The sequence below is a fragment of the Trachurus trachurus genome (assembly GCF_905171665.1).
Source record: "Trachurus trachurus genome assembly, contig: scaffold_173_arrow_ctg1, whole genome shotgun sequence".
Taxonomy (NCBI): domain Eukaryota; kingdom Metazoa; phylum Chordata; class Actinopteri; order Carangiformes; family Carangidae; genus Trachurus; species Trachurus trachurus.
In genome coordinates, this window is record NW_028155210.1 from 42,687 (window position 1) to 66,945 (window position 24,259).

The 24,259-nt window shown below is 41.5% G+C and overlaps 2 protein-coding genes across 4 annotated transcripts; one reads left to right on the forward strand and one right to left on the reverse strand.

Annotated features, from left to right (window-relative positions):
• Positions 1-436: 436 nt before the first annotated feature.
• cryz (crystallin, zeta (quinone reductase)) lies at positions 437-9,994 on the reverse strand. Of its 2 annotated transcripts, XM_084001431.1 has the most exons (8): positions 9,544-9,969; positions 7,757-7,909; positions 6,153-6,316; positions 4,876-4,927; positions 4,380-4,529; positions 4,099-4,200; positions 2,259-2,354; positions 437-671 (listed from the first exon to the last, which is right to left on the reverse strand). In XM_084001431.1, exons 1-8 carry the CDS (start codon positions 9,649-9,651, stop codon positions 510-512), a joined length of 987 nt encoding a protein of 328 aa, XP_083857557.1. In that variant the 5' UTR covers positions 9,652-9,969; the 3' UTR covers positions 437-509. The 2 variants fall into 2 exon arrangements, with proteins under 2 accessions (XP_083857557.1, XP_083857558.1); XM_084001432.1 differs by lacking the exon at positions 4,380-4,529 and having other exon boundaries at positions 9,544-9,994.
• A 241-nt stretch (positions 9,995-10,235) lies between these two features.
• dars2 (aspartyl-tRNA synthetase 2, mitochondrial) lies at positions 10,236-23,825 on the forward strand. Of its 2 annotated transcripts, XR_014596467.1 has the most exons (18): positions 10,236-10,863; positions 11,581-11,680; positions 12,430-12,496; positions 12,619-12,720; positions 13,399-13,494; positions 13,594-13,717; positions 15,591-15,637; positions 16,063-16,169; positions 16,589-16,658; positions 17,435-17,614; positions 18,240-18,347; positions 18,631-18,693; positions 19,897-20,049; positions 20,205-20,423; positions 21,187-21,297; positions 21,373-21,448; positions 22,507-22,841; positions 23,804-23,825. XR_014596467.1 is itself a non-coding variant. In XM_084001430.1 (17 exons), the coding sequence occupies exons 1-17, from the start codon at positions 10,686-10,688 to the stop codon at positions 22,674-22,676; spliced, it is 1,971 nt and encodes a 656-aa protein (XP_083857556.1). In that variant the 5' UTR covers positions 10,236-10,685; the 3' UTR covers positions 22,677-23,075. The 2 variants fall into 2 exon arrangements, 1 of the variants encoding a protein (XP_083857556.1); XM_084001430.1 differs by lacking the exon at positions 23,804-23,825 and having other exon boundaries at positions 22,507-23,075.
• The last annotated feature ends 434 nt before the right edge of the window (positions 23,826-24,259 follow it).

Here is a 24,259-nt window from a genome sequence, read left to right on the forward strand (position 1 = left end):
CTGGTTGCTACAGTGATGTAGCAGGCACTGTCAATGTGAGTATGTCTAGCTTGGGTTACCTGGCCATGTTTGGAGCATGCTCAGAAGCTCTGGCTGTCACCTGAGAAGCACAGCTGTCAAGTCTGACTCACTACCCAGAAAATAACCTTTTCTTCTTTGCGTCTTTTTTTTTTTTTTTTTAGATAGATAGATAGATAGATAGATAGATAGATAGATAAGCTTTGTCTGTCTCGAGTGACAGAAATTCTTATTTGTTTTTTAGTGTTTTTATACGAGCCTGTCAAACATTTTATTTTATCATTTATTGGTTATTATAGGCCTACAGCCTTTTGCATAATTTTGGTGATTTTTTATTGCAAATAATAAAGCTGTTGTCCACACAAACAACATTCCCAAAAGATAGGGTGACTTGAGGATCCACAACATGAACATGGCAGTAAGTAGATGATATACTTTAATTAAAAACATTCCCCATTTCATGACCTTTGGCTTGTGATATGACTGCAGCATCACATATTTAAGACCATCTTCCCAGCTGCCCCAGGGGACTCAATAATATCCTGGTGGGCCTGGGCGGCCTTGTCAAGTGGGTACTGGGAACCGACAACTGGACGCAGCCAACCAGCTTCCATTCCTGCATAAAGCAATGCAGCACACTCCTTTTTCTCCTTCTGAGAGAGACAGAGGAAAGTAAGACATAATAAATATGTTACTGGAGTAATTGTTTCAGGATCGTTTGTCATAAAGTGCATGGGGTCCATTTTAACTTGTTTTCCTTCCCATTTTTCTGAATTTTCCCTGTGACATCTGGTGCATGTTGATACAAGCCATCATTAGACACTAGATGATTAGTAGTAGCTATTCACTATTTATTGTGTTTGGACCTAAATATGTCAGGGAAATATTTTCTGATCAGATTGCTTCACTGGATGGCATCACCCTAGACTCCAATGTAACTGTGGGGAACCTTGGAGCCAGCTCTCTCCATGGGTCAGAGAGGCAGACACTCTCTCCGCCTTTAAAGGATAATTTCCGTTTTTTACAACCTGGACCTTATTTCTAGCATAAAATAAGATCATTTTACTCACCCAGACAACTTTGGTGTCATTTGGAGTTGTTTTGACGAAATTAGCCCCAGTGGAGCGGCGCGTATCCGTATAATGCAAGAACACGGGGCACGCAATGCAGCCTCTAAATAACACATTATCCGCCGCAAAACTCGTTCATTTCGCCAATATTTTGTTATGATACACTAGTGTTATTCCCCTCCGAGCCCGTGGTGGCATGTCATCAACATGCTGCGCCTGTAGGTTGACTACTAACCTCTTATCTGGATGATGTCATCTCCGACCGCTGCCCGGCGCGGCTAACTTGCTACGGCTAATGCTATGGTTCGTTTCTGCGTGTTTCTGACTTGTCAGAACAAAATGAGCAGCTGGATGAAGTTCAGCTTCCACAGGCTTCCTCTCCTCAACCTGGACTCACTAAAGCTCCGGCTAGTTGAGCTAAAAATGGACCTGAATGCCAAAGCAGAATGATTATTATCAGAATGAGCCGGGCAGCGGTCGGAGATGACATCATCCAGATCAGAGGTTAGTAGGTCAACCTAGAGACCCCGGATGTTGATAACATGCCACCACGGGCTCGGAGGGGAATAGCACGAGTGTATCATAACAAAATATTGGCGAAATGAACGAGTTTTGCGGCGGATAATGTGTTATTTAGAGGCTGCATTGCGTGCCCCGTGCTCTCGCATTATACGGATATACGCGCCGCTCCACTGGGGCTAATTTCGTCAAAACAACTCCAAATGACACCAAAGTTGTCTGGGTGAGTAAAATGATCGTATTTTATGCTAGAAATAAGGTCCAGATTGTAAAAAACGGAAATTATCCTTTAAGTCCAGGCTTAAAACCATCCTCTGTGACAGAGAGGAAGGTAGGGCTGGTTCAGGTAGCCTCCTCTCCTCTCCTCATGTACATTTTTGAACTGTCATTATCTGTTGCACCTTGTAGTTTGTCATAGATTTTGTAAGCTGGTCTATCCAAATTAAGAATTCAAGTCTATACCGTCTCATCTCTATTTGACCCTGGCTCTGACTGCCCCTCTGCAAGTCATATTTGTATACTGCATTTCACGAAAGGATATGGCTTATGCAGAGAACAACTTTCAATTATCTTGGTTATGTTGTTGTTTATGTTATCCTCATCCAAAGTGTGTGTGTGAAACATGGCTTATGTGGTGTTGTTGCTTTGTACCGGTGTGGCAAAGAAAAGAGCCACTCCCATGATGCTGCTCTCTTTTGCCATGGTGTCCCTTGGGTTGATCTCTATAGGGCCACGGGAGCCAATGACCTACAACAGAAGAGGAAAGCTGATGTAAGAGTGATGGTGTGCAGACATGTTGAGAAATGAACTGCACTGGGACACAACTACTGGTATGAGTACTATATATGGGAGTGCCGATATAGTGGCCAATCTGTGCTAGGCAATGCAAGGCAAATTTTATTTGTATAGCCCATTTTTACAAACAGTTTGTCTCAGAGGGCTCTCAAAGGGCTTTACATCGCATCATAACAACATCCTCTGCCCTTAGACCCTCACATCGACCCTCACATGCTTGGCCACTATATAATAAACATATTATGACCTATTGGGCACACCTTGATTTTGAAAATTCCCTGGCTTTCCCCATCTGTTTCTACTCGAGCACAAGCACCAAGAAAAAGTAAACTACTGTCGTCCCTGTCGGAAATAAATCAGCAGTGCAGAAGTATTTTTATTTTATTTTTGGAGATGTGTCAACTGGTAAGTCGCATGCCGTGTGTGATCAGTGCGAGATTAAACACTCAGGAAAAATCACAAACCTGCCAGTGTGAAGAAAAAAAAAAAACGCTGCATCGACCCAATGGTAGCAGGTTACATGCTGTCATTCCAGCATACCACCATTCCGACATATCACCATTCCGTTATACTGCTATTCCGACATGTGAACGTCCCACCATTCCGACAAGGCTTTCAATATAAGGAAATGTGCGTTACTCAACAGGTGACTCCCTTCTTTAAGACATGCTGATAGAGGAATACCCACATGCAGGGTTTCCGCTACATGTAATTGATCGTGGCGCACCGCCACGGCAAAATAAAAGCCGCCACACCTTCAGAATGATAATTTTTTTTTCTTTTTTTAATGTTAAAACAATGTAAAGCAGGGTTTCCACTAGGGGTTGCACAGACTAGTCCCCTGCTCCACAATGACGTTTTGAGCTTGACGTTGACTAGTCGCTGATCATGTAACATAGGCTACAGGAGTAGCGGCTTGAAACAACAGCTGAGTGCGCTGAATGAAAAAAATACGAGCGCAGTCAAGCTGGATAGAATGAGCGCGTACCAGACAGGAAGTCGGGCACAGAAAAGGCGAGAGAATCCGGTCAATTTTCAAAATAAAATAAATGATGATTAAGTTTGCTTGTCCGTCTATAAATATTTGTCAGTTGCGTCTGCACACAAGACACACATCCATCCATACAGCGCTAGAGACAGACCTGTGTGTGTGGAAAACCGAGCAGCCTACAGACGGGTCGATGTTTGACCGGCGCGGAGAGAGAGAGCAGGAGAAACTGCCGCTTCCGCGGCAATTAAAAAAAAAAAAAAAACTCAAAAACGCTCATATCGACAGCTTTACGTCGCGCACAACAACAACAGCAGCAACCAACCAGGAAAAACAAAAACTGTGAGTGAAACTGTGACTGAGCAGGACTGTGATGGTGACGAGGCCTGTGTGTCGTTTTCCTCCCTAATTGTTTAATGAACAGTAGCTACAGTATTTTCTTTTGCACCTGTATATGTTACAAAAAAACAAACTGATTTACAGTTTGTTGTTTATAAAGCTGCTGTAGCCTACTGTGGACTAATTTCTGTGCGTGAGCTGTCAGTCAGTGAATACAGATTGTTGCAGAGCATTTCCCTCCTCCTGGGATTTTAGTTATGATGGGAAAAATATGAATGATGTCATCAGCGACTAGTCGACGATCCGGTCTCGCGCGCAGATGCCAGCGTGTCTTCACCAGATTCAGTGAATCATCAACCCAGACTCTACCGTAACACGTCCTCCATAGGCCAACATCTGGAGGTCTTTGCTGAGGTTGACATTCGACAGCATCTCTACGATCACATCTATGCCCTTGTTGTCTGTGGCTTCCTGAAAAAAAACAAAAAAGACACATTTCTACAAAGTCCTAAATATCTGGGCAACTGAATATCTTGCAGTAGGAAATTTCAACCTGTGGACTCAGGGAGTTGGGAATGAAATCAGGGGATGACTCGCCTATGCTGCAATTGTTTCAACATTTAAAAGGTGTAAAAAATATGTGTACATACCATGATTTTATCAGTGTAGCCCTCTTCTCTGTGATTAAACACATTGTGAGTGCCATTGTTGAGAATGAGGTTCATTCCTGCTGAGGTCCCCGCTGTGCCAAACACCCTGAGACCTAGAGAACGGGCCAGCTGACATGCTGCCATACCCACCTCACACACACAAACACACACACACACACACACACACACACTAGACTTAACCCTGACCATTTCGGAAGTCTCTCTCAACTTTAACTATAAACCCTAACTTTAACTCTTCTCTATCCATGTACCACGTTTCATGTGCCTAGGTCCTTCCAGCCAGCCAATACGTATCCTAACCCTTTAGGCATAAATGAATACCGGTACTAAATAAATCAATGAATACTAGACAAATGAATTTCCCTTTGGACATTAATAAAGTATGTGTAATTCTTATTCTTATAATAATAAAAATGATATAGTAGTAATACCAATAATAAAGAAAAAAAAAACCTAACCCTAACCCTCAACTCACTCCTCCACTGGCTCCATGGATAAGAACAGTCTCTCCAGCCTTGGAGTGGGCTCTGTAAAACACAAAATAGCAAACACATTTTAGTCATTTAAACTGACATTATAACAATACCCTTAAGAGATCAATATCGGTCTTTAAATAATTTCAAATTTTCCCAGTCACAGTATACATATTTATCTATACATAGTTACACCCTATATATTTAGACCCCTGCAGTTTTTCACATTTTGCAGTAGTCTTTGTTAAAATTGTTCATATAATTTTATTTCACTTACCAATCGACATGTTGTACCGGGGTCATTCCTATGTTCTCACAGCCCTATGTTCCCACAGCCTTATGTTCCCACATTTCTAACTTTTGTTGTCACTGAAAATTAGGCCCTATGTTCCCACAGCCCTTTGGTCCCACCATTGGTTGGGTTTAGGCAATGAAGAAAATAGTTGGTTAAGTTTAGTAAAAAGACCAGGTAGAGGCTAGACAGGCCAGATAGATAGAGTCCAGATAGGTAGAGAGAGTCCAGTGGGAACATAGGGCCTAATTTTGAGAAAAATCTTAGAACTGTGGGAACATAGGGCTGTGGGAACATAAGGTTGTGGGAACATAGGCATGGACCTGTTGTACCTTGGCAAAATGTTTTGCAATTTCATTAAAAAGGAGCTGTGTAACTACTGTCAACCCCTAGAGGAATTCTAGATAATTACAAGAACCATTAGAACTAAAGCTGACTATATTTTCTGCACCACTTTGCTCATGCTTTTACAGTATATCCACCTATCTAATTGCAACACATGGATGGGTTAATTGTTCATAAATGTGTCTCTGATGTGCACATTACTCTGAGGACTAATTATTTTCACATTATTAACAGTTTCCCAGCATCACCTCTAAATGTCGCCAAAGGAACAATAGCTGTAGAAACGTGTGTTTCAAACTCTTCAGGCAGTGACTAGTGACGGCAGCTGTTTGACTCGTTAGACTGACTGGTTGTCGGTGTTTTAGCAATCTTTTTTTGTGTAGCACCATGCCACCCTACAAATTTCAACAATTCAAATTAGATTTTGGAGACTATCTTGCATTTGTATTTTTTCATTTGGCAAAACTTGACAAATATAGATAAACCATTTATGTTAGGTACAGTTAGGTACCAAACTCTGGCCCAGTGACACCTGTATTCTTATGTTCAGTAATTTAATTTTAAACAAATTAAATCCAGAAGAATGGTGATACTTGAACTTTTTAGTCAAGAGTTCAGCTTATGCCAGTGACAAGGTCTTACTTGTGAACTAAAGCTCTGTAGGCAGTGAAGTAAGGGATTCCAATGGCCGCTCCCTGTGTGAAATGTAGAGCATCGGGCAGCTTGTAGACACTGTCTTCATTTGCTACAGCAAACTCTGCATAACCTCCAGACTCTGTTGCTGTGGTGAAAACACGATCTCCTGCCTGACACACATGAAAATTAGATGCATAGGTAACTAAACTTGCTGTAATGATAACAACTTACATCTTGTCTGCTGCCACATGGTCCCTTAAGACGTTGGGCTCTACTTTCGTAAACTAGCGCAGGCGCAGCGGATCAGGCCTGCGCTTCGCGTTCGCTTCGCCAACGAGGCGTGTCCAGGAGCAGTTTGCAATTTTCCTTCGAAGCGCAGCGGGGCGCATCCCGCCTACTTCCCTCCCACCGGCGCAAATGGCATAGAGGGAGGAGAGAAGGCGTGGAGTGGGTTTGACACAGCCGAGTCAGATCTTCACCAATCAAATGAGCTCCTCTCCTCGCCTTTAAATCCGCCGCGCGCGAGAGGCGCACGTTTGATTTCACCGTGGAAGAGGGAGGCGGTTGACAAGGTGCGCACAAGTCACCAAGACCTCACAGGCAGGTTTCCACAGTTCCAGGCAGATTTAAATGGAATTAATAATCACAATAACCCCTATTTGAATCAGCACATACACGTACTGTATATCTATATCGATTGTCCCGTCACACTGATGACAGATCAAAGGCTGTCGGCATGCTTAATGGAAACTCAGGCTGACTGAATTAACACAGATGAAAGATGAGGATGGATTACTGCTGTGTTGACACTACACACTGTGCCGTTGCGATGATCTGCGTGACGATGCAGCGCTGGCCCCTAATAAATCAATAAGTAAATAAATAAATAGCTGATCATCGCAGCACAGTGTGTAGTGTCAACACCTGCTCTTGGGACATCCACGGCTGCTTTTTTGTCCCAGTCCCTCCCTGGTTTCATCTGTGTTCATTCAGTCAGGCTGAGTTTCCATTACGCATGCCGACAGCCTTTGATCTGTCATCAGTGTGACGGGACAATCTATATAGATATACGTGTATGTGCTGATTCAGATAGCTCCATTAGGGGTTATTGTGATTATTATTATTATTATTAATTGCATTTAAATGTGCCTGGAACTGTGGAAACCTGCCTGTGAGGTCTTGGTGACGTGTGCGCACTGCACGCTGGGCAGTCAAAATACCAGTCCGCTGGCTGCGCTTCGCCTTGCGCTGAGATTAGACCAGGTTGGAGCTGGCGAGCTTTCGGCGCACTCTCCGCGTGGTCTATCGGCAACAAATTGTCACTGCGCCAAGGTGAATCTGTCGACACCTCCCCCTGCTGCGCGACCACTCCCATCTCTGCGCACAGCAGTCTGCCAATTTATCAAATCCGCTGCGCACGTTGTTGCACTGGAGGAAAATGCCACTGCGCCAGCTGCGCCAGGGCTCGCCTCACTGTGCCCCCCTGAGTTGCGCCAGGAAAATAGGCATTTATGCATTAGGTTTTGAACGACTCTTGGTTATTCAAATGTCCTGGTTAATTCTGTCTAAACATGGGTTCAGTTTTTTGCCCACAATGCTTTTGCACAGACCTTTACTGCAACAACTTCCTCTCCAACTGTTTCTACTACTCCTCCTACATCACTGCCCGGTGTGTAGGGCAGAGTGGGTTTACGGGCATATGTCCCAGCACGGATATAAGTTTCCACTGGGTTCACTCCACAGGCATGGACACGGATCAACACCTAGAATAGAAACAGATCATAGAAGTGTTAAAATCAGACAAGACAGTTAGAAGAAGTGATCAATTTTAGGGTTAGGGTTCAGGTTACATCCCAATTTACCCAAAATCGTATAAAATAAGTATCATTTGTGTGAAACCACCCTAATCTAATTCCAAGTAAACATTTATTTATTTATTTATTTTTTTTGGGGGGGGGGGACTTTATGTTATTGATAGTAGCACTGAAGATTAACAGGAAGTGGGTAGAGAGAGTGGGGGGATTCACAAGCAGTAAGTGATTGATTTGGTCGAAGGGCGATGCAAACACCCAACTCTCTCGTTCGGAGGGAGAGACAGGGGTTCAATGTCTCCGTTTTACCCTCTCTAGATGGAGGGCAGAGGGACCACGGTTGTTTATGTCAGATAAAAATGTACCGTGCAGTCTCAGAAACAATGGCACTTTCTCATCTTAACTATGGTAATATGTGCCACATAAAAGTGCACATTATTCTACTGGCATAGACTATAAATTAGCAGCACTCTTGCCACTTGTTGTGAATTATTATTAATTGTTGCTTTTGAAGCTAAGGTTGAAATTTGATTTGATTTGATTAGGAGGGAATGAAGCCTGGAGGGCTTGTATGAATTTCCACTCCCATCATCTAAGAATTACATGAAACTCAAGATAAATAATAAGAAGTACAACATAGAAAAACTCAAGATAAACAATATAATGTGCAGTGCAACATAGAACAACTATAAAACATAAACAACAAAAGAAAGAAAGATGGATGCATAATTAACACAAGGAAAATAACACTGAAGGTTATGACATAAGGTGTTTTTTCAGTAACTTTCTAAAGGATGTGAAAGATGATGTTGACCTGAGTTTTGGACCTCTAAATGTGATATTAAATTGATGCCCAGATGTTCGACAGAAGGGTAAATTAAGATTGCCAAGTATGCCTAGTTGAATATAAATGAAGGTCAGATGAAAAAGTAAAAAAAATGTTGAAAAGTTAAATAATTAAACAATGTGATTTACTTGGTTTTAAAACTGAAAAGCAATGTTTAAATACTCGTTTTTGCATTATTTATGATGAATACGATCTGTTAACTTATTTATAGTAACTTGATAGTCATTTGAAACAGCAGGTGCTTTTATGTAGAAGAGCAATCTGTTGAGTTGCCTTCTGCTAGCTTAATGTTGCCAAAACTTTTTTTAAGCATATTTTTCTGGCGTTTCTGCCTCTATTCGATAGCACAGCGAGATAGACAGGAAAGGGGGAGGCAGAGAGACGGGGAATGACATGCAGGAAATGTCTGCCCGACGCGGGATTCGAACCGGGGACGCCTGCGTTGAGGACCGCAGCCTCCACATGGGGCGGCCGCCCCAACCACTGCGCCACGCACCGCCCCAGGTCTAAAGTCTGCTTCTTTGTGAAACTGCAGCAATATTGGACAATGAAATGTTCCGTTTTGTTACGAACTCGCTTCGACATTGGAAGCTTCCACTACACAACACAGGTATTTACATAGGCTATATTATAGCAAAGATACTCTATTTAATAGCTACGCCGTCATTGTTTTGCAATGGACACCAGTGTAAAGGTGGGAGGAGGTCTGTGTGTTTGAGCTGTTCTGGAAGTGTCTCACCTGTCTGGGTCCCGGCTGTGGAACAGGCACATCTGAGCAGAGTCTGAGGACTGACGGAGCCCCGAACTCACTCACTCTGATCGCCCTCATCAACCTGCAGCCCGACATGTCCGCTGTCACAGCCACAGAGAGTGCAGAGCCACAGGGGACTTTCTTGCTGCAATGCCGCAAGTGGCCACAAGGAAAGACTGCCGTGCCTGTCTGTCTGCAGAAGTGCCTCGTCACCAGGCTCTTCAGAGAAAAACTTTGAATTTATGTACACTTTACAATGTTTTTGTACGAAAGCTTGTCTCTGCATTGTATTGTCTGTATTGAAACCCCCTGGCGATGTTCTGTTGGTGTATTGAATTGTATTGCACCATGATGACTTAATAAAGTTTCTTTAAAAAAAAAAAAACAGGCTCTTCAGACTAGGAAATCACCAAATTCACCAAAGTAAAAGTGTTCACCAACATAAAACGTATAAAATACACATTAACTTGGAATACAATAAAAGCAAAAGCTTAACTTCATGGCTCGGGGACTTTCTTGTAAATTATATGTTTAATGAATTAATGAGTTTCATCGCATTTTATTAGCTTATGGTGCTTTTATTTTGACGGAAAGACCTGTCTCTCGCTCTGGATCGGTTGGTTGCTTACCAAAACAGCGAGCTCCAGACTAGAAGTGAGAGGCGGCGCCCTGTCCAGCTTTCTGAGCTATCTCTTTCATCTTTTGAAACGTCTGTTACGGATTTGATGGTTTTGACGACACCCCCTCTTCCGCATTTAAGCAGAGATGCGCTATGAAGCGATGTTGCAGATTGACTACTTTGGTCCAAACAACGTGACGACACATCCGGTTATCACCGAGAGTTGAGCATGTGCTGTGCCTGTGTAGTAGAAGAGCCCATCCATCTGAGCAGAAATTCACAGTGACGTTTCGGTCAGGAGGACTGGAAATGCGGAAGCAACAACTTCTATGGATTCGTGCTCATGAGAAACACATCTTGGTCCGGCGTACACGCCCACGCGCTCTCTCTTGTTGAATAAGTGAGTCAGAATATTCCGTCCAAAGCTGTCTTCGTGTGGGAGCCCTGCGCCAGTGAAGCAGTTCAACTCACTGAGTCACTCACAACGCTACATCTACCCCGTTGTAAAAGGATGTCAACAAGAGGGAAGTTTATTCTGTGCTCAGTGCTCGGCGGACTAAAAAGAGCTTACATCTGTCGGCGTTGGAGTTCAGCTTTGACCCCAAGACAAGGGCATCATGCCCTGCGAACTGGTCGGAGGCACCTGACCTGCTCACAACCACTTTACCTGCCGGAGGTTGACGTCACAGGTAGGCTACCTCACTGTGTGGTTGATCTTAGTTTGATTAACAGCAACAACAAGCAACACATCACTGAGAGATTTAAGCAAAGAGTTAGTTCCATGAGAAAATGTGATTTAGCAAATGTTTGTTTTTGAATAAAACATTTTGCATAAATGACAACAAAGTTCAGGTTTTCAATCATACCTTTATGAGTAGACAGATAGCAGCATTGACACAGTAAGACTCAAGATCACCCCAAAACATTTTTGATATGTCACAATAAAAGATAAAATGTGAAATTGTTTCTGTAATGTTTACAAAAGGAACAGGACTCATCAACTTCTGCATACGTAGTATGCAATAATAAAGTTAATATGGTAGCCTATATGTTATGTAAGTGAAGTGAAATGTGAAATGTGTCCTACTTATTTAGTGTTGTTCAAGATACCGATAGATATGGGGTAAGAGCCAGGCCCTTCTCCAGTTTATGTCCTCAGTTTGAGACGTCCAGTAAAACCTGCCTGTTGTAGACAGAGCTCTTTTCTGTCTTTGGTTAATCATCAAAGTGCTTAATAGGTTAAATCAGTGTCAAAATTGGCAGTTGATATTAGGCTAGTTGTTGTCTTGGGGCAATGACATACATCTGGGTTCTTCATGTGTCATGTTCTTCAGTAAAATGGGTAACATGATGGTATTCTGGCTTTCTGCCATTTAAACCTAACCTAATGTTGTTTTTTTAATTAGGTCCCAGCAGTTTGTCATTCAGGAGTCACACCTGTGGTGAACTGAGGTCACATCATGTAGGAGACACAGTCACCCTGTGTGGTTGGGTGCAGTACCTAAGGTATTACTCTGTTACCACTGTTTATTTCATGTGCAGCCATTTTTTAAATGATATTTAAAACCATGTAAGATATGGTCTCTTAAAAGAATAGTTCACCAAAAAATGAAATTCTTGACTCACCCTGATGCTGAGGAATACTCCGGAGTAGTTTTTTATTCCTCAAAGTGCATCTGGAGACCCGGGAGGGGGGTTCGTAGTCCAACGAAATCCTTATATGAGAGTCAATAGCACCTGACACAGAAAGGTCCATAAAACTACACAAAAACCTTGTTATCTTCCTCCATACTGCTCATCCGCTGCAATCCAAGTGTCCTGAAGAGATATAGTCCAGAGTTTACTCGAAACAATGTCATTTAGAAAATCTTTACAGCCTAAACAGTCCTGTATTGAATGTATCTCACGTTGAGAGCCTGCCCCAGGGAAATTCAATATAGGACTGACTGTCAGCATGAGGGTGAGTCAATAATTACTGAATTTAATTTTTTGGTGAACTATTCCTTTGGTGCAGAGATTTTACAGGTAAAACAAAGATCTTGATTCTAGATTCTTACATGCTCTCAGTAAGGTTGACCATATTTGCCATTATTTTAGCATGTTTGTATTATAACATATCTCAATTAATTTGTTAAATAACTCCAAAATATGATATGGAAATATGAAATTAAAAATGATGATATTACATGAAAAGTCAGGATTGCCAGAGATATATTGCAAAGTGTTATTTTAACAATGTGTTTTGTCTCCAACAGACAAGACATGTTTGTCATCTTGCGAGATTTCAGTGGCTTGACACAAATTGTAATTCCTCAAGAACAAGTAAGGATACAAACAGCTTAATAGCACACAGCACATTCTGTGTATTTTACATGTGATAAATATAATGATAAACAACAAAATAATATGTAACACAAAATTGTACTACTTTTATCCTGTTACAGTCTGCAAGTTGTTTGAAAGCAGCACTGTGTGACCTCACAGTCGAGTCTGTCATCAAGGTTACAGGAACTGTCAGACAGCGACCCGCAGGACAGGAGAACAAGGTGTGTATGTGTTTGCATGTGATATTAGACAATGACTGGTAGGTGCTCTATTCATACGAGGTCATTTGACATTTGCTGAATTATAAAGTCTGTCTGAAAAGGAGGAGGGATGTGGTAGATGTTCATTTGCCACTTGCATGGTTAGGGGGTTTCAACTTTTAGCCTCCCGGAGACCAAATACAGAACAGAACTGCAAAAAATCTTGAGGATACTGACCATTCACTTACATTCAAGAACCTGTTTCCAATGATGGAAAGTAAATTCACCCGAGCTGTAATGTTTTTTGATCGATCAGCTGTATTTACCGTTTCGGGTGCCACAGTTATGATGGTTAGGCAGACAAATTAGTCCTCTAGTTTGACATGTCAGAGGTTTTCAGTATAGAAGCAACTCAGAATTGTCTCGGTTAGGAGTCAGACCGGCGATCAGTGCTTCAGGCATATGCCAACATGGGAAGAGCTAAACACTTGACCACCAAGCATCCCAAGAGTCACACTTCTTAACAATATTAAAATATATGGAGGAGAGGACATTTCAACAGCAACTTAAATCATTTCAGTAATTTAACCATTGTTTTCATCTAATTAAAATTGGTCTCAACCACAATGTTGGGTAAAGCAAATATGATTTAGATATTACACCTTTTTTCTCCTGATTCTACTGTATACATTCCAACAGGGGATGCCAACAGGAGAAATAGAAGTCTTTGCTGAGGATGTGGAGGTTTTCAATGTGTCCCGCAAATTACCCTTTGAGATTAAAGACTTTGTCAAAGTAGGTGGTTAATATTAATTGGTTATGCACCATTTCACAAATCCTCTGAGCAGGTTCTCTGAGTTATTTTGTATATAATCAGTTGTGTTTTTATTGCAGAAATCAGAGTCTTTGCGGATGCAGTATCGCTACCTGGACCTGAGGTCCTCACACATGCAGAAGAACCTCAGATTGAGATCTAAGATGGTGATGAAGATGAGAGAATACCTCAGTAATGTACACGGTATGGAGAGAAAGAGTACATTTCTCTGCTTGCCTTTTATTTGTAATGCTAATGACTAGAGTTTGAGACCATTGCTATGGAAATAATGCCACTGTTGAGTCACCTGCCTTCTGTAACCTGCTTGTTTGCACAGTCTGACCCCCGCACTTGTGGACCCACAAATTCAGACCCTTGGTTTTTTGCTACAGCGCCACCGGTTTTGTATGCTAATGGATACAGATATGTATACGAAATATGGACAATATGGATGGCAGTAGGAACGTGAGTATCGAACGTGAATCACATTGTTCGTTTAATGTCATAAAAGTTTTTGTCGAAAATGTATCTGTATCTGAGAGTGTAACAACCGTTTGACCATAATAATAACAGCAATTTTTTTGTCTTGCTGTTGAATGATGATGTTTATTGTGCAGCTGAGAAACTCAATTTCCTTCGGGATAAATAAAGTATCTATCTATCTATCTATCTATCTATCTATCTATCTATCTATCTATCTATCTATCTATCTAAAACATTTACTACGATAGTCTTATATGCACGTCAAATACAGTAACGTATATAATATTGATATTTTTGGAAGCTCGCTTGGCCGGCACATTTTGTTTTAAGTTAATGAAACCGAGATACTTTTAATACTGTGTTCTTAAATTAAACAGAAATAAAATTATCGGCTGTGTGTGGGCCAACGTGTTCATAAATGTCATACTTTTGCGGAAACGTTGGCCCCACACTCTCAGATACATTTTCAACAAAAACTTTTATGACATTAAACGAACAATGTGATTCACGTTCAGTAGGCTACTCATGTTCCTACTGCCATCCATATTGTCCACATTTCATATCTGTCATATCTGTAGAACATTTAAAAGCCTTTTATTTCATTATAGGCTATTTAAAAAAAAGTTTAAAAGTGTACCAAGCTTCACAAACAATTAGATCTTGGCGTTTTATTTGGATTTTGCCCTTTCAAAAAACCATAGTGCGGTTGCAATTTTACAGTCAACCACTGAGTGGCATTAAGGAGTCTGAACGTGCGGGTCCACAAGTGTGGGGGTCTGACTGTGCAGGTCTCCGGGTCTGCAGCCATATGCTATTGCATCTACCCCTGCAGTGTCAGAGCAGCCAAGTAAACAATCAGCCAGTGGAGTTCATCCTAAATGTTGTGTCAACATGACATTCTGGTTATGGCTATTTATTTACTTACTAAATATTATTTATATATTTTTTAAATTGACTGGCATTACAAGGCTTGTTCTAAGGGTGTTTTGTTTTCACACATACTGGTGCAGACCAAGGGTGAAAATGCCACATTGTTTCATTTTTCACCTAGTATGATTCACACACATTTGTTTTCAGTTGGGTCAAAACAGCGCACTACTGGCATTGTTATGTTTCCAAGACAACTGACCAGAAAAAGAACAGATGGTACATCATGTAAAAATGAAAATCTAAGAAGTTTTTTAAGGCAGAGCTGATCAAGGTCCGGCTGTATTTACATTACAAAAAGACTGCACCAGAGTCAGTTTTGGTGCGCACCTCAGTGCTTGTGTTCTCACTGACCCCAACACACAGCACGTGGGCCCAAAGTTCAACTGGCTGGACACTTGCATTTTACCTAAAGGACAACTCCAGGCAGAATCAACATGGGGCAAGAGTTTCCTAATATTTTAGGTCTAAAAGAATGAATCTGAAGATTTTCTTTTTAATGTCTCCTGTTATGCAGTAGTTCTGTCTGTCCTCGCATCGCCACAGCAGTGTATGTTGGGAGTGGACGGATCTTAGGCTGTTTGCATCCCACAAAACCGCAGACAACATCAGATGGCTATTCAAAGTCTTGCGCAAGAGTCTAATTTAATTTTATTCTAATTTTCAGATTTTGTGGAAGTGGAAACTCCAACTTTATTCAAAAGAACACCAGGGGTAAGAAGGTCAATTTAACTTTGTGGAAACACTCAAAGAATTGAACACAATTTAAGACCTCCAGCATCAGTTACAGATTGTCCTTCTGGACAAACAAAGATCAAATCTAGACTGGCCCCATTTTGTCAGATGATGACCTTAGTTACTGCAGCACACCAGTTTTGTTTTCAACTCAGATTTTCAACTCTTTTTGTAAAATGCGATGTCGCTTATCTCAGAGGTTCCCATTTGGGAACAAAACAACACAACACATTTTGATTCATGGGGCCAGTTGCACAAAACAGTTAAGATTTCCTTGAGGTATGGGTTGCAATTTTCCTGACCAAAGGAAACCTTTTAAGCGATTCTGTAGAACAACCTCAGGTACCTCCTTCAGCTGAGGGGAAATTAAACCCTAACCCTAAGGCCCATTATTTTGATTACAGGGAGCCAAAGAGTTTGTGGTTCCTTCCAGAGAGCCAGGCCGGTTCTTTTCCTTACCCCAGAGTCCACAGCAGTTTAAACAGCTTCTCATGGTGGCCGGTATTGACAGGTAGGTACACACAGTTATCGTGTTGAATAAAAATTGTGTTTTTTAAATTCAGAGTTATACAAATTAAATGCCCAAAACCTATAAGCAAAATATCTTGATAGGACATCGGATCAACTTTGCTTGACACTCACACCTTAACCTGTGTTTTTGTTCAAGATTTTGAGAATGAATGGGATTTTGTCACACCCCCTATTGCCTATTTTCATCCATTCTCCAGGTAAAGTGCAGTGCAGTTAGACTAAAAAATAAAAAAAACACATTCACTGCCAACAGCTAAATTCCATCTTATACTGAAAAAAAGCAGAAAGAATGTTTAGTCTTACTTGCTTTTGATTATCTTATTGTATTTGTAACAGAGTCTTTTTGATGTTTTGATTCACATACTGTCACTTTGTCTTTCCCCTTTGTCATTGTGGCAGATACTTCCAGATGGCTCGGTGCTACAGAGATGAAGGCTCCAAGCCAGACCGACAGCCTGAATTCACTCAGGTGAGAGGGGCAGAGAGGACAGGAAAAATTGCATGTACTTCTTTATTATGGTCCGGGCAGCTAAGCTGCCGGGACACTATTGTATTCCTACTAGGAATTCTTTCTTCTTCTTCTTCTTCTTCTTCTTCTTCTTCTTCTTCTTCTTCTTCTTCTTCTTCTTCTTCTTCTTCTTCTTCTTCTTCTTCTTCTTCTTCTTCCAAGGAAGTCATACTTCCCATGGGCGAAAACTCACCAAACTTCACAGGAACATCCGACCCCATGCCAGATTCACTCAACTCCAAGGAGTAGACCAAGGAAGACCTGACATGACATGTGCCCCCCCTACCAGTGTGATTCCATAATATTTTCTCAGAATTGAGTGATTCTATATTTTTTTCTTCTACTTTGATCTAAAAAAAACAATTACTACAACCATTTTCTTTCTCGCTTTTTTTAGTGTTTCTTAAAGCCACAAGGTTGGCATTTTGAATAAGAATTGTTATGTGGCATCTCTGTGATTTGCCCTTTTTCTACAAAATTAAACAACTAAATGAACATCCTCCAAGAGTGGTGATTCCATAAATTTCACCCTTCATCTCATCCATCACCCTCATTAGCTGCATGTTGATTATGAATGTGACAGAAACTGTGGCACACTCATAGCTTATTTTCTTCTGGTCTACATGATAATTTGATTGATTAGATGGTTTGTATTGTTTCATCATCATCTGTGTGTCGATGTGGACAAAACCATCTGGTTTGCAGCCATAATTGGTCTTTTTTTTTATGTCTCCTAGGTTGACATTGAGATGTCTTTTGTGGATCAGGCAAATATCAAGTCCCTAGTGGAGGGTTTGTTGCAGTATTCCTGGCCTGCAGAAAAAGATTTGATAAAAGTTCCTTTTCCAACCATGACATATGAAGAGGCCATGAGGGATTATGGTGTGGACAAACCGGATACGAGGTTCAGTATGAAGGTGGGTGATTGTGTTTGTGTTTGAATGTCTTTGAGATGACTGATTAATGAAAAACATACTTTTGAACGAAATAATCGATTTTTGTGAATAGATAACAGGAGAAGTTACACAATGTCCCTTTAAATCCTCATTCTTGACCACTGAAAATGGGCTCATGACCAGTGCTCTCAAAATCCCAGTGGCCCAGTCCGAATTGGCTGACAACTTCATTTTAAATAATTTGGCAGAGTAGACTGTGCCTGTCGTTTCTTTGTGTCCCATTTAAATACATTTTTGGGTGGTGCCTTTAAAATTGCATATATCTCTGCTGACCTAAATGAACTAGGAAAGTCTGCAATTCTAAGGTTATTAGCCATGTTGCCTCATCTCTTCACCTTGTTGAACAATTGGAAGCCAAAGTTCTGCTAGACACAAGTTTGTGGGTTAGAGTGTCACGGTTTTGTTTTTCGACATGCGTATCGTTACAGTCTTACTGATGAATGCAGAGAATGCTCTCCTGGTTATAACACCTGCATGTTCAACAGGTTGTGAATGTGTCTTTTAAAGCAACATTGTTTTGCCACATAACCATCTGTTTTCTACATACCTGTCTGAATCCCTTTTGTTGTCCAAAATGTCTGTCCAGCTGATCGACCTCACCGAGATTTTCTTATCCACGGAAATTGAATTCCTCAGATCAGCTCTCAGCCAGCCAGGAGGCTCCATTCAGGCAATCTGTGTCCACAGTGGAGCGGTGAGAGAAGAAAATACTTCATAATTTGACAAGATATTCCTTATTCATCCCACAGTGAGGAAAGAAAACAGCAAAATGTCAATATCAAGTACTTTTAAGTTAACCTTTTTTAGGGGAAACTGAAAACATGTACAACTAGACATGCATTGTTCTATCATAGCAGGACACAAGAATAATAGTAAAAGCAATACAGAGATTAAAACTAAAAGGGCTATTATAGCTATGTTTGATAAGTACAGGTCTAATATCTAATATGCATCTGTTATTTTGTGTTTTATTACAGAAAGTTTTCACTGGGAGCGATTTGGAAAAACTGAAACAAACAGCCAGGACTCAGTTTGGACAGGTAGATTTGTCTTTACTCTAGAGGGATAGGTCGCCCTACGCACTGACTGACATTGCCATTTGTAGAGCTACAGTATGCTGCTAAGATGCTTAAACTGATAACATAATGCACATGAAAGTGATATGCAAAATCCTATCAAACATGCAGAGAAGAACCTACTCATACCAGGCGCAGAGCAAATTATCGCCTTGCTTTACTTGCACGTGTTTGACCGTGGGAGTATTTGTGCGCATATTTGCCTTTTCTCATTGACTTTGCCTCACACCCTTAAAGGGATAGTTCAACATTTTGGCAAATTGACCCATTGCCATATTCGCTATAATCATAGCAGTAGGTTTGTTACCTTTAATTGTCGGTAAGCTATGCAAGCTATTTTTAGAATGGCGGAGCAGAGCAGCGAGCTGCTCAGAGCTACACTACGGAGGCTAGTGGGATTTCTTGGTTTCCCTCATCAAATACACAATCCAACAACTCCAAAATGCTCTGGTGGACAAGTTGTGACCTGCACATTCAGCACGCTATGAGATAATAACGGAACGTTACGAGACAGAGTTGTTTTAGAGGTAAATTCAGAGACTGCTTGCTGAGAAACTGTCCCTGAAGGCAACGCGCATCAGCGGTTTTGCATGAATTTACCTCTAAAACAACTCTCTCTGGTAACGTTCCGTTATTATCTCATAGTGTGGTGAATGTGCAGCTCACAACTTGCTCACAACTTGTCCATGTTGGAGTTGTTGGATTGTGTATTTGATGAGTTTGATGAGGGAAACCAAGAAATCCCATTAGCCTCCGTAGCTTAGCTCTGAGCAGCTAAAAAGTGGCCGTTCTAAAAATAGCTTGCACTGACAAATAAAGGTAATGAACCTACTGCTTTGACTATAGGTATCATGGCAATGGGCCAATTTGCCAAAATGTTGAACTATCCCTTTAAACAATGTTTATTCAAGGTAGGGCTGGGCGATAAAACGATCTTGATTCGGGATCGCGATCAATTTTGATAATCGGCTATGGTCATATATCCTCGATATCGATATTGAATCAACATATTAGAATCGATCAATGCCGAAAAATATATTGTGATAAGGTTTTTTGCCATATTGCCCAGCCCTAATTCAAAGATACATTCTACATTTGCAATAATATTGTTGCTGTCCATCCTCAGTGTCCCCTTGTGATTTTTCTTTTCGCATGTTTTTTCCCAAGGAGCTGAGTGTGGTGCTGGTCAAAGAAAACGGGACATTGAAGTCCCCGTTGAAAAAGCTGATGTCTGCCGCCTTGACAGAAGAGCTGGTGAAAAGGACAAGAGCCAAACCCGGAGACCTAGTGCTGATAGCAGCCGGTTCTCTCCACACTGTGGTAATAAAATTTTCATCAGACTGAGTTTAGATTGGACTGAGGAGGAGGGGGGAGCAGTGACAGAACTGGGCAGGCCTAATGGCTATGTATTGTGAGAGGAATATAATTATACATTTCCATTCTTGTGTCTTTCTACTCCCCTGCTCTGCTCTCAGCGCCCTTTGCTGGGTAGTCTTCGCCTGCAGTGTGCAGAGCTTCTGGAGTCTCATGGTGTTTCACTACGAGACCTTTCAGCCTTCCACTTTCTTTGGGTGGTGGACTTCCCTCTCTTCCTGCCTAAAGAGGATGAGCCAGACCAGCTGGAATCAGCCCACCATCCATTTACTGCTGCGAGGCCAGAGGACGAAGAGTTACTTTACACGGAGCCCCACAAGGTTGTCAATTATACCCCTTTCCCACTGGTCAAAAAACCCGTTTAAACCCGCTAACAATCGGCTTTTGGTGGCAGTGGGAAAGGCGCACCGAGCCGCGTCGACCCACGTCGACACAGGTCAAACGACCCGGCAAGCGACGTGGGTTAAAATCGCCTTTAATCGGCTCGGCTCCGATCGGCTTGCAGTGGGAACGTCAGACCCGGGTCAACCCGCTAATTTACGTGATGACACTGAGCGTTACGTGACGCCACGTCATCGCGCTGAAAGTGACTAACTAAAACTCAGAACAAATATTTGTGTATTTCTGGTTTTTGCTTCAAAATTTTGTCCAATGGGGGGGTCCGTGGTCTAATTTGTGTCAATTTAGGGGTCCTTGATGTAAAAATGTTTGAGAACCACTGGTCTACAAGGCAGTGGCTTTTGTATTTAGTTTAGCATATGTAATGTAATGAAGTCCTGTTTAAATACAAATTATATCAGGTGCACAGTGATGTTAACTCTATCTTATGTATGGGGATCTGGCACAATAGGATTACATAGCGTGACTGTGTGACTGGTGGAGGTTGCATAGCCATCAGCGCTATCCAAGCCAAGCCAAGACACTTCTATCAACAACAATGGTTATACGATGTCCTATTGGCGCCAATTATTCGCCAAACCAAGTTATGGCTTGAGCCTAATTAGTCAATCTCAAACAAGATAAACAGAAATTATTATCTCATAGAGCGCAAGTCTCATGGCTATATATATTATACTGTCCTAGGTGCGCGGTCAGCACTATGACCTGGTTTTGAATGGCTGTGAGATTGGAGGAGGATCCATACGTATCCACAAAGCCTCAGACCAGCTTCATGTACTGAAGAATATTCTCAAGGTAAGTCACTCAACTGTTGCAACTAGGTTGTATCAGTTGCTGATTGTAATTACTTTTTAAATGCGTCTACTACAGGAAGATCCCAGTCAACTCTCACACCTGCTGGAGGCTCTAGATTCAGGAGCACCACCACATGGAGGCATTGCTTTAGGTAAGTCACAGTAAAAATTGTAAAATGTTCATTGTAGAGCGTAATCTCTGTGTCAGACTTATTTATGCAAAGGTTCTTTACTAGAATCGGCCATGAGAATTGGACAGATTTAGAGATGGGAATCGATAACTAGTTCCAGCGGAGAACCGATTTCAGCTCGTCTGAAGCATCAGAAGCATTTGCCTTATTGGTTCTCTCTCTCTTGAGGTAAACAATGGAGTAAAAGGAACAATAATAGTGACAACTAAGATTTCCAGCAATGGTGGAAAGAAAAAATTTGAGCAATGGTGAAAACAGCAGCTGCAAACTGAGCAGGGTCAGTGGAGGTGGGGGATAAAGGCTGAAATGACACAGGAGGGAGAAGAAGACTGTCAACATGCAATGACATTTGTTGCAAAAGCAGTAATCTATTTTTTCAGTGTTTAGAGACTCATAATGAAATTTGTGTTACTGACACTGAAAACATTTATAGGTCTACTTTTTTCACACAGAAGACGCAAATGTATCAATAAGGGAATTCATAATAGCATTGATAAAAAAACATTATCAATTCCCATCAGTCGACAGATATACGGATATAATTGGGTTAGGACTGTGTTTTTCAACCTTGGGGTCGGGACCCCATGTTGGGTCGCCTGAAATTCAAATGGGGTCGCCTGAAATGTCTAGTAATTAATAAAAAGATTACTGATAAAAATATGTTTTAACTAATTATTATTCTTTTTGAAATTATGATTAAAAACACCACACACAATCTTAAACAACTGTATTCTATACTTTCACTTTATTATAAATCGAGTTCAAATAAAATTCAGCATATAAAAATATGAGCTGGCACATCTTGATTGACGGGGTCGCTAGAAATTTGTGTCAAAATGGGTCACGAGCCAAAAAAGGTTGGGAACCACTGGGTTAGGAGGAGGGTTAGGGTGGTAAAAGCACATCATCTGAACTTTAAATTAAATGAAAAATGTAGTGATACTGCTTAAACTGTGTAATTAATCAGTTGAAAGGGTGCAAAATATTGTATTTATTAAGTTGACTCTACCATGCTCTAGGTTTGGACCGGCTGATCTCAATCCTGGTCGGGGCTCCCACCATTCGTGACGTCATTGCCTTTCCAAAGTCATTCCGGGGTCATGACATCATGAGCCGCGCCCCTGATGTAGTATCTGAGGAAGAGCTGAAGTTGTACCATATCAGTGTTAGATGGCCAACAGAGAAATGAAGTGGAGGAGGGTGGAGAGGTGAAGAGGGGAAGTGTGGAAATACAGAATGAATAGAAATGGAGACATTAGAGGTAGGGGTGACACCTTACCAGACCCATGTATCTCTGTCAACAGAAGACAGAGGACGATTATGAGACTGAGATGAGCAGACCACAAGCAGTCTGGTGAGTGTCACTGATAGTGAAAGACATTATGAAGGTCGTTCCACCCCGAACTGCGCTTTATGTGATCAGTCATTCTTTAATAAAATAAGGTTTTCAATGTATGCAGCCAAAAATCACTGTTTATTCAATTCCTCCCTTGAACAGGTGAGCTGTTTATTTTTGAGTGATAAATGTCATGTGCTGGTCCAAATGTTTCACAGCATGTTTGGTAGGAATTAAACTGTGTAAAAACATTTCAAACATGTAGTTTAATTGGATCCAGAGCAAGTTTCAATCATATTAGTGGGTATTGCTAATACAGCCAAAGATTATATGTCACATCGCAAGTCTTTGGTATGAATATAATTTTGGATCATGGGTAGACACTGGTATATTTTAAAGGTGACCCAATTGAGGAAACTTTTGTAATGTAGTTATGTGGTGGTACTAAGGTTAAAACTGTCCTTTCAAAGGATTAGGGTTTAGTTGTCAACACTTAATCGAAAGTGTTACAACTTTTTTGTTACCGTTTATTTACTATAATATTAGTGTTCAGTGGTTGAGCCAGTAGGTCATCCATCCACAAAAACATGGCGTACGTCCTTTTCCATGCTAACGTTTAGATGTATCAAAAGTGAAATGACCATGGAAATGTGCGGTGCCCCACGCCAACTTCATGGCTGGCTTACGCATGTTATTGTTCCTTTGGCAGCACTTGGAGTTGATGCTGGGAAACTGTTAATAATGTGAAAACAATTAGTTGTTAGAGTGATGTACACACCAGACACACATTGATGAACAATTAACACATAAGTGTTTGCAATTACATAAGTGGATATAAAAGTGGTGAAGAAAAGCCTTAGCACTATTAGACGATCTTGCAAATGGTGCAGTGAGATGAGAAAGGGTATTTAAAGACCGGGAGGATTTCCTCGCAAAAAATGATGAATGGCTTATCAGCCGATTCTGATTTCCGAGGGCAGTGCTGCTGGAGCTGTGTGCAGAGCTGCAGCCGGCCCTAGAGCGCGACACGGCGAGGAGCCATGGATTGTCGATGCCCACACAGGTGCTAACCACGCTGGGGTTCCTGCCAACAGGGGCCAAGGGAGCTGGGCGACCGGTCAGGACTGTGCCAGTCGACCCTGAGCCGAGCCATGCCAGCTGTGGGGGACGGAATTATCCGCATGTCTTCCAGTGGCCCATACAATGCTGCTGAACAGGCCAACATTAAAGTGCACTTTGCAGTGAGAACCGGTTTTCCTAATGTAATTAGAGCTACTCGCTGCAAACACGCCATCACAGAATGACTTTGTTCATGTGATCAGGAAGCATTTTCATTCGATCAATGTTCAGGTCATATGTGATGTGCCAATGCAGCTGACAAACATCGTGGCTAGGTGGCCTGGCTCAATGCATGACTCATTCATTCTGACAAACAG

Excerpts from the sequence above, each read along its gene's own strand:
- cryz (XM_084001431.1), bottom strand. The coding sequence starts at position 9,651 with ATGTCGGGCTGCAGGTTGATGAGGGCGATCAGAGTGAGTGAGTTCGGG. Across the intron at positions 6,317-7,756 it reads AGGAAGTTGTTGCAGTAAAG|GCAGGAGATCGTGTTTTCAC; the intron begins GTCTGTGCAAAA and ends CATGTGTGTCAG. Across the intron at positions 4,530-4,875 it reads TCCATGGAGCCAGTGGAGGA|GTGGGTATGGCAGCATGTCA; the intron begins GTGAGTTGAGGG and ends TGTGTGTGTGAG.
- dars2 (XM_084001430.1), top strand. The coding sequence starts at position 10,686 with ATGTCAACAAGAGGGAAGTTTATTCTGTGCTCAGTGCTCGGCGGACTA. Across the intron at positions 10,864-11,580 it reads GCCGGAGGTTGACGTCACAG|GTCCCAGCAGTTTGTCATTC; the intron begins GTAGGCTACCTC and ends TTTTTTAATTAG. Across the intron at positions 16,170-16,588 it reads ATGGTGGCCGGTATTGACAG|ATACTTCCAGATGGCTCGGT; the intron begins GTAGGTACACAC and ends TCATTGTGGCAG.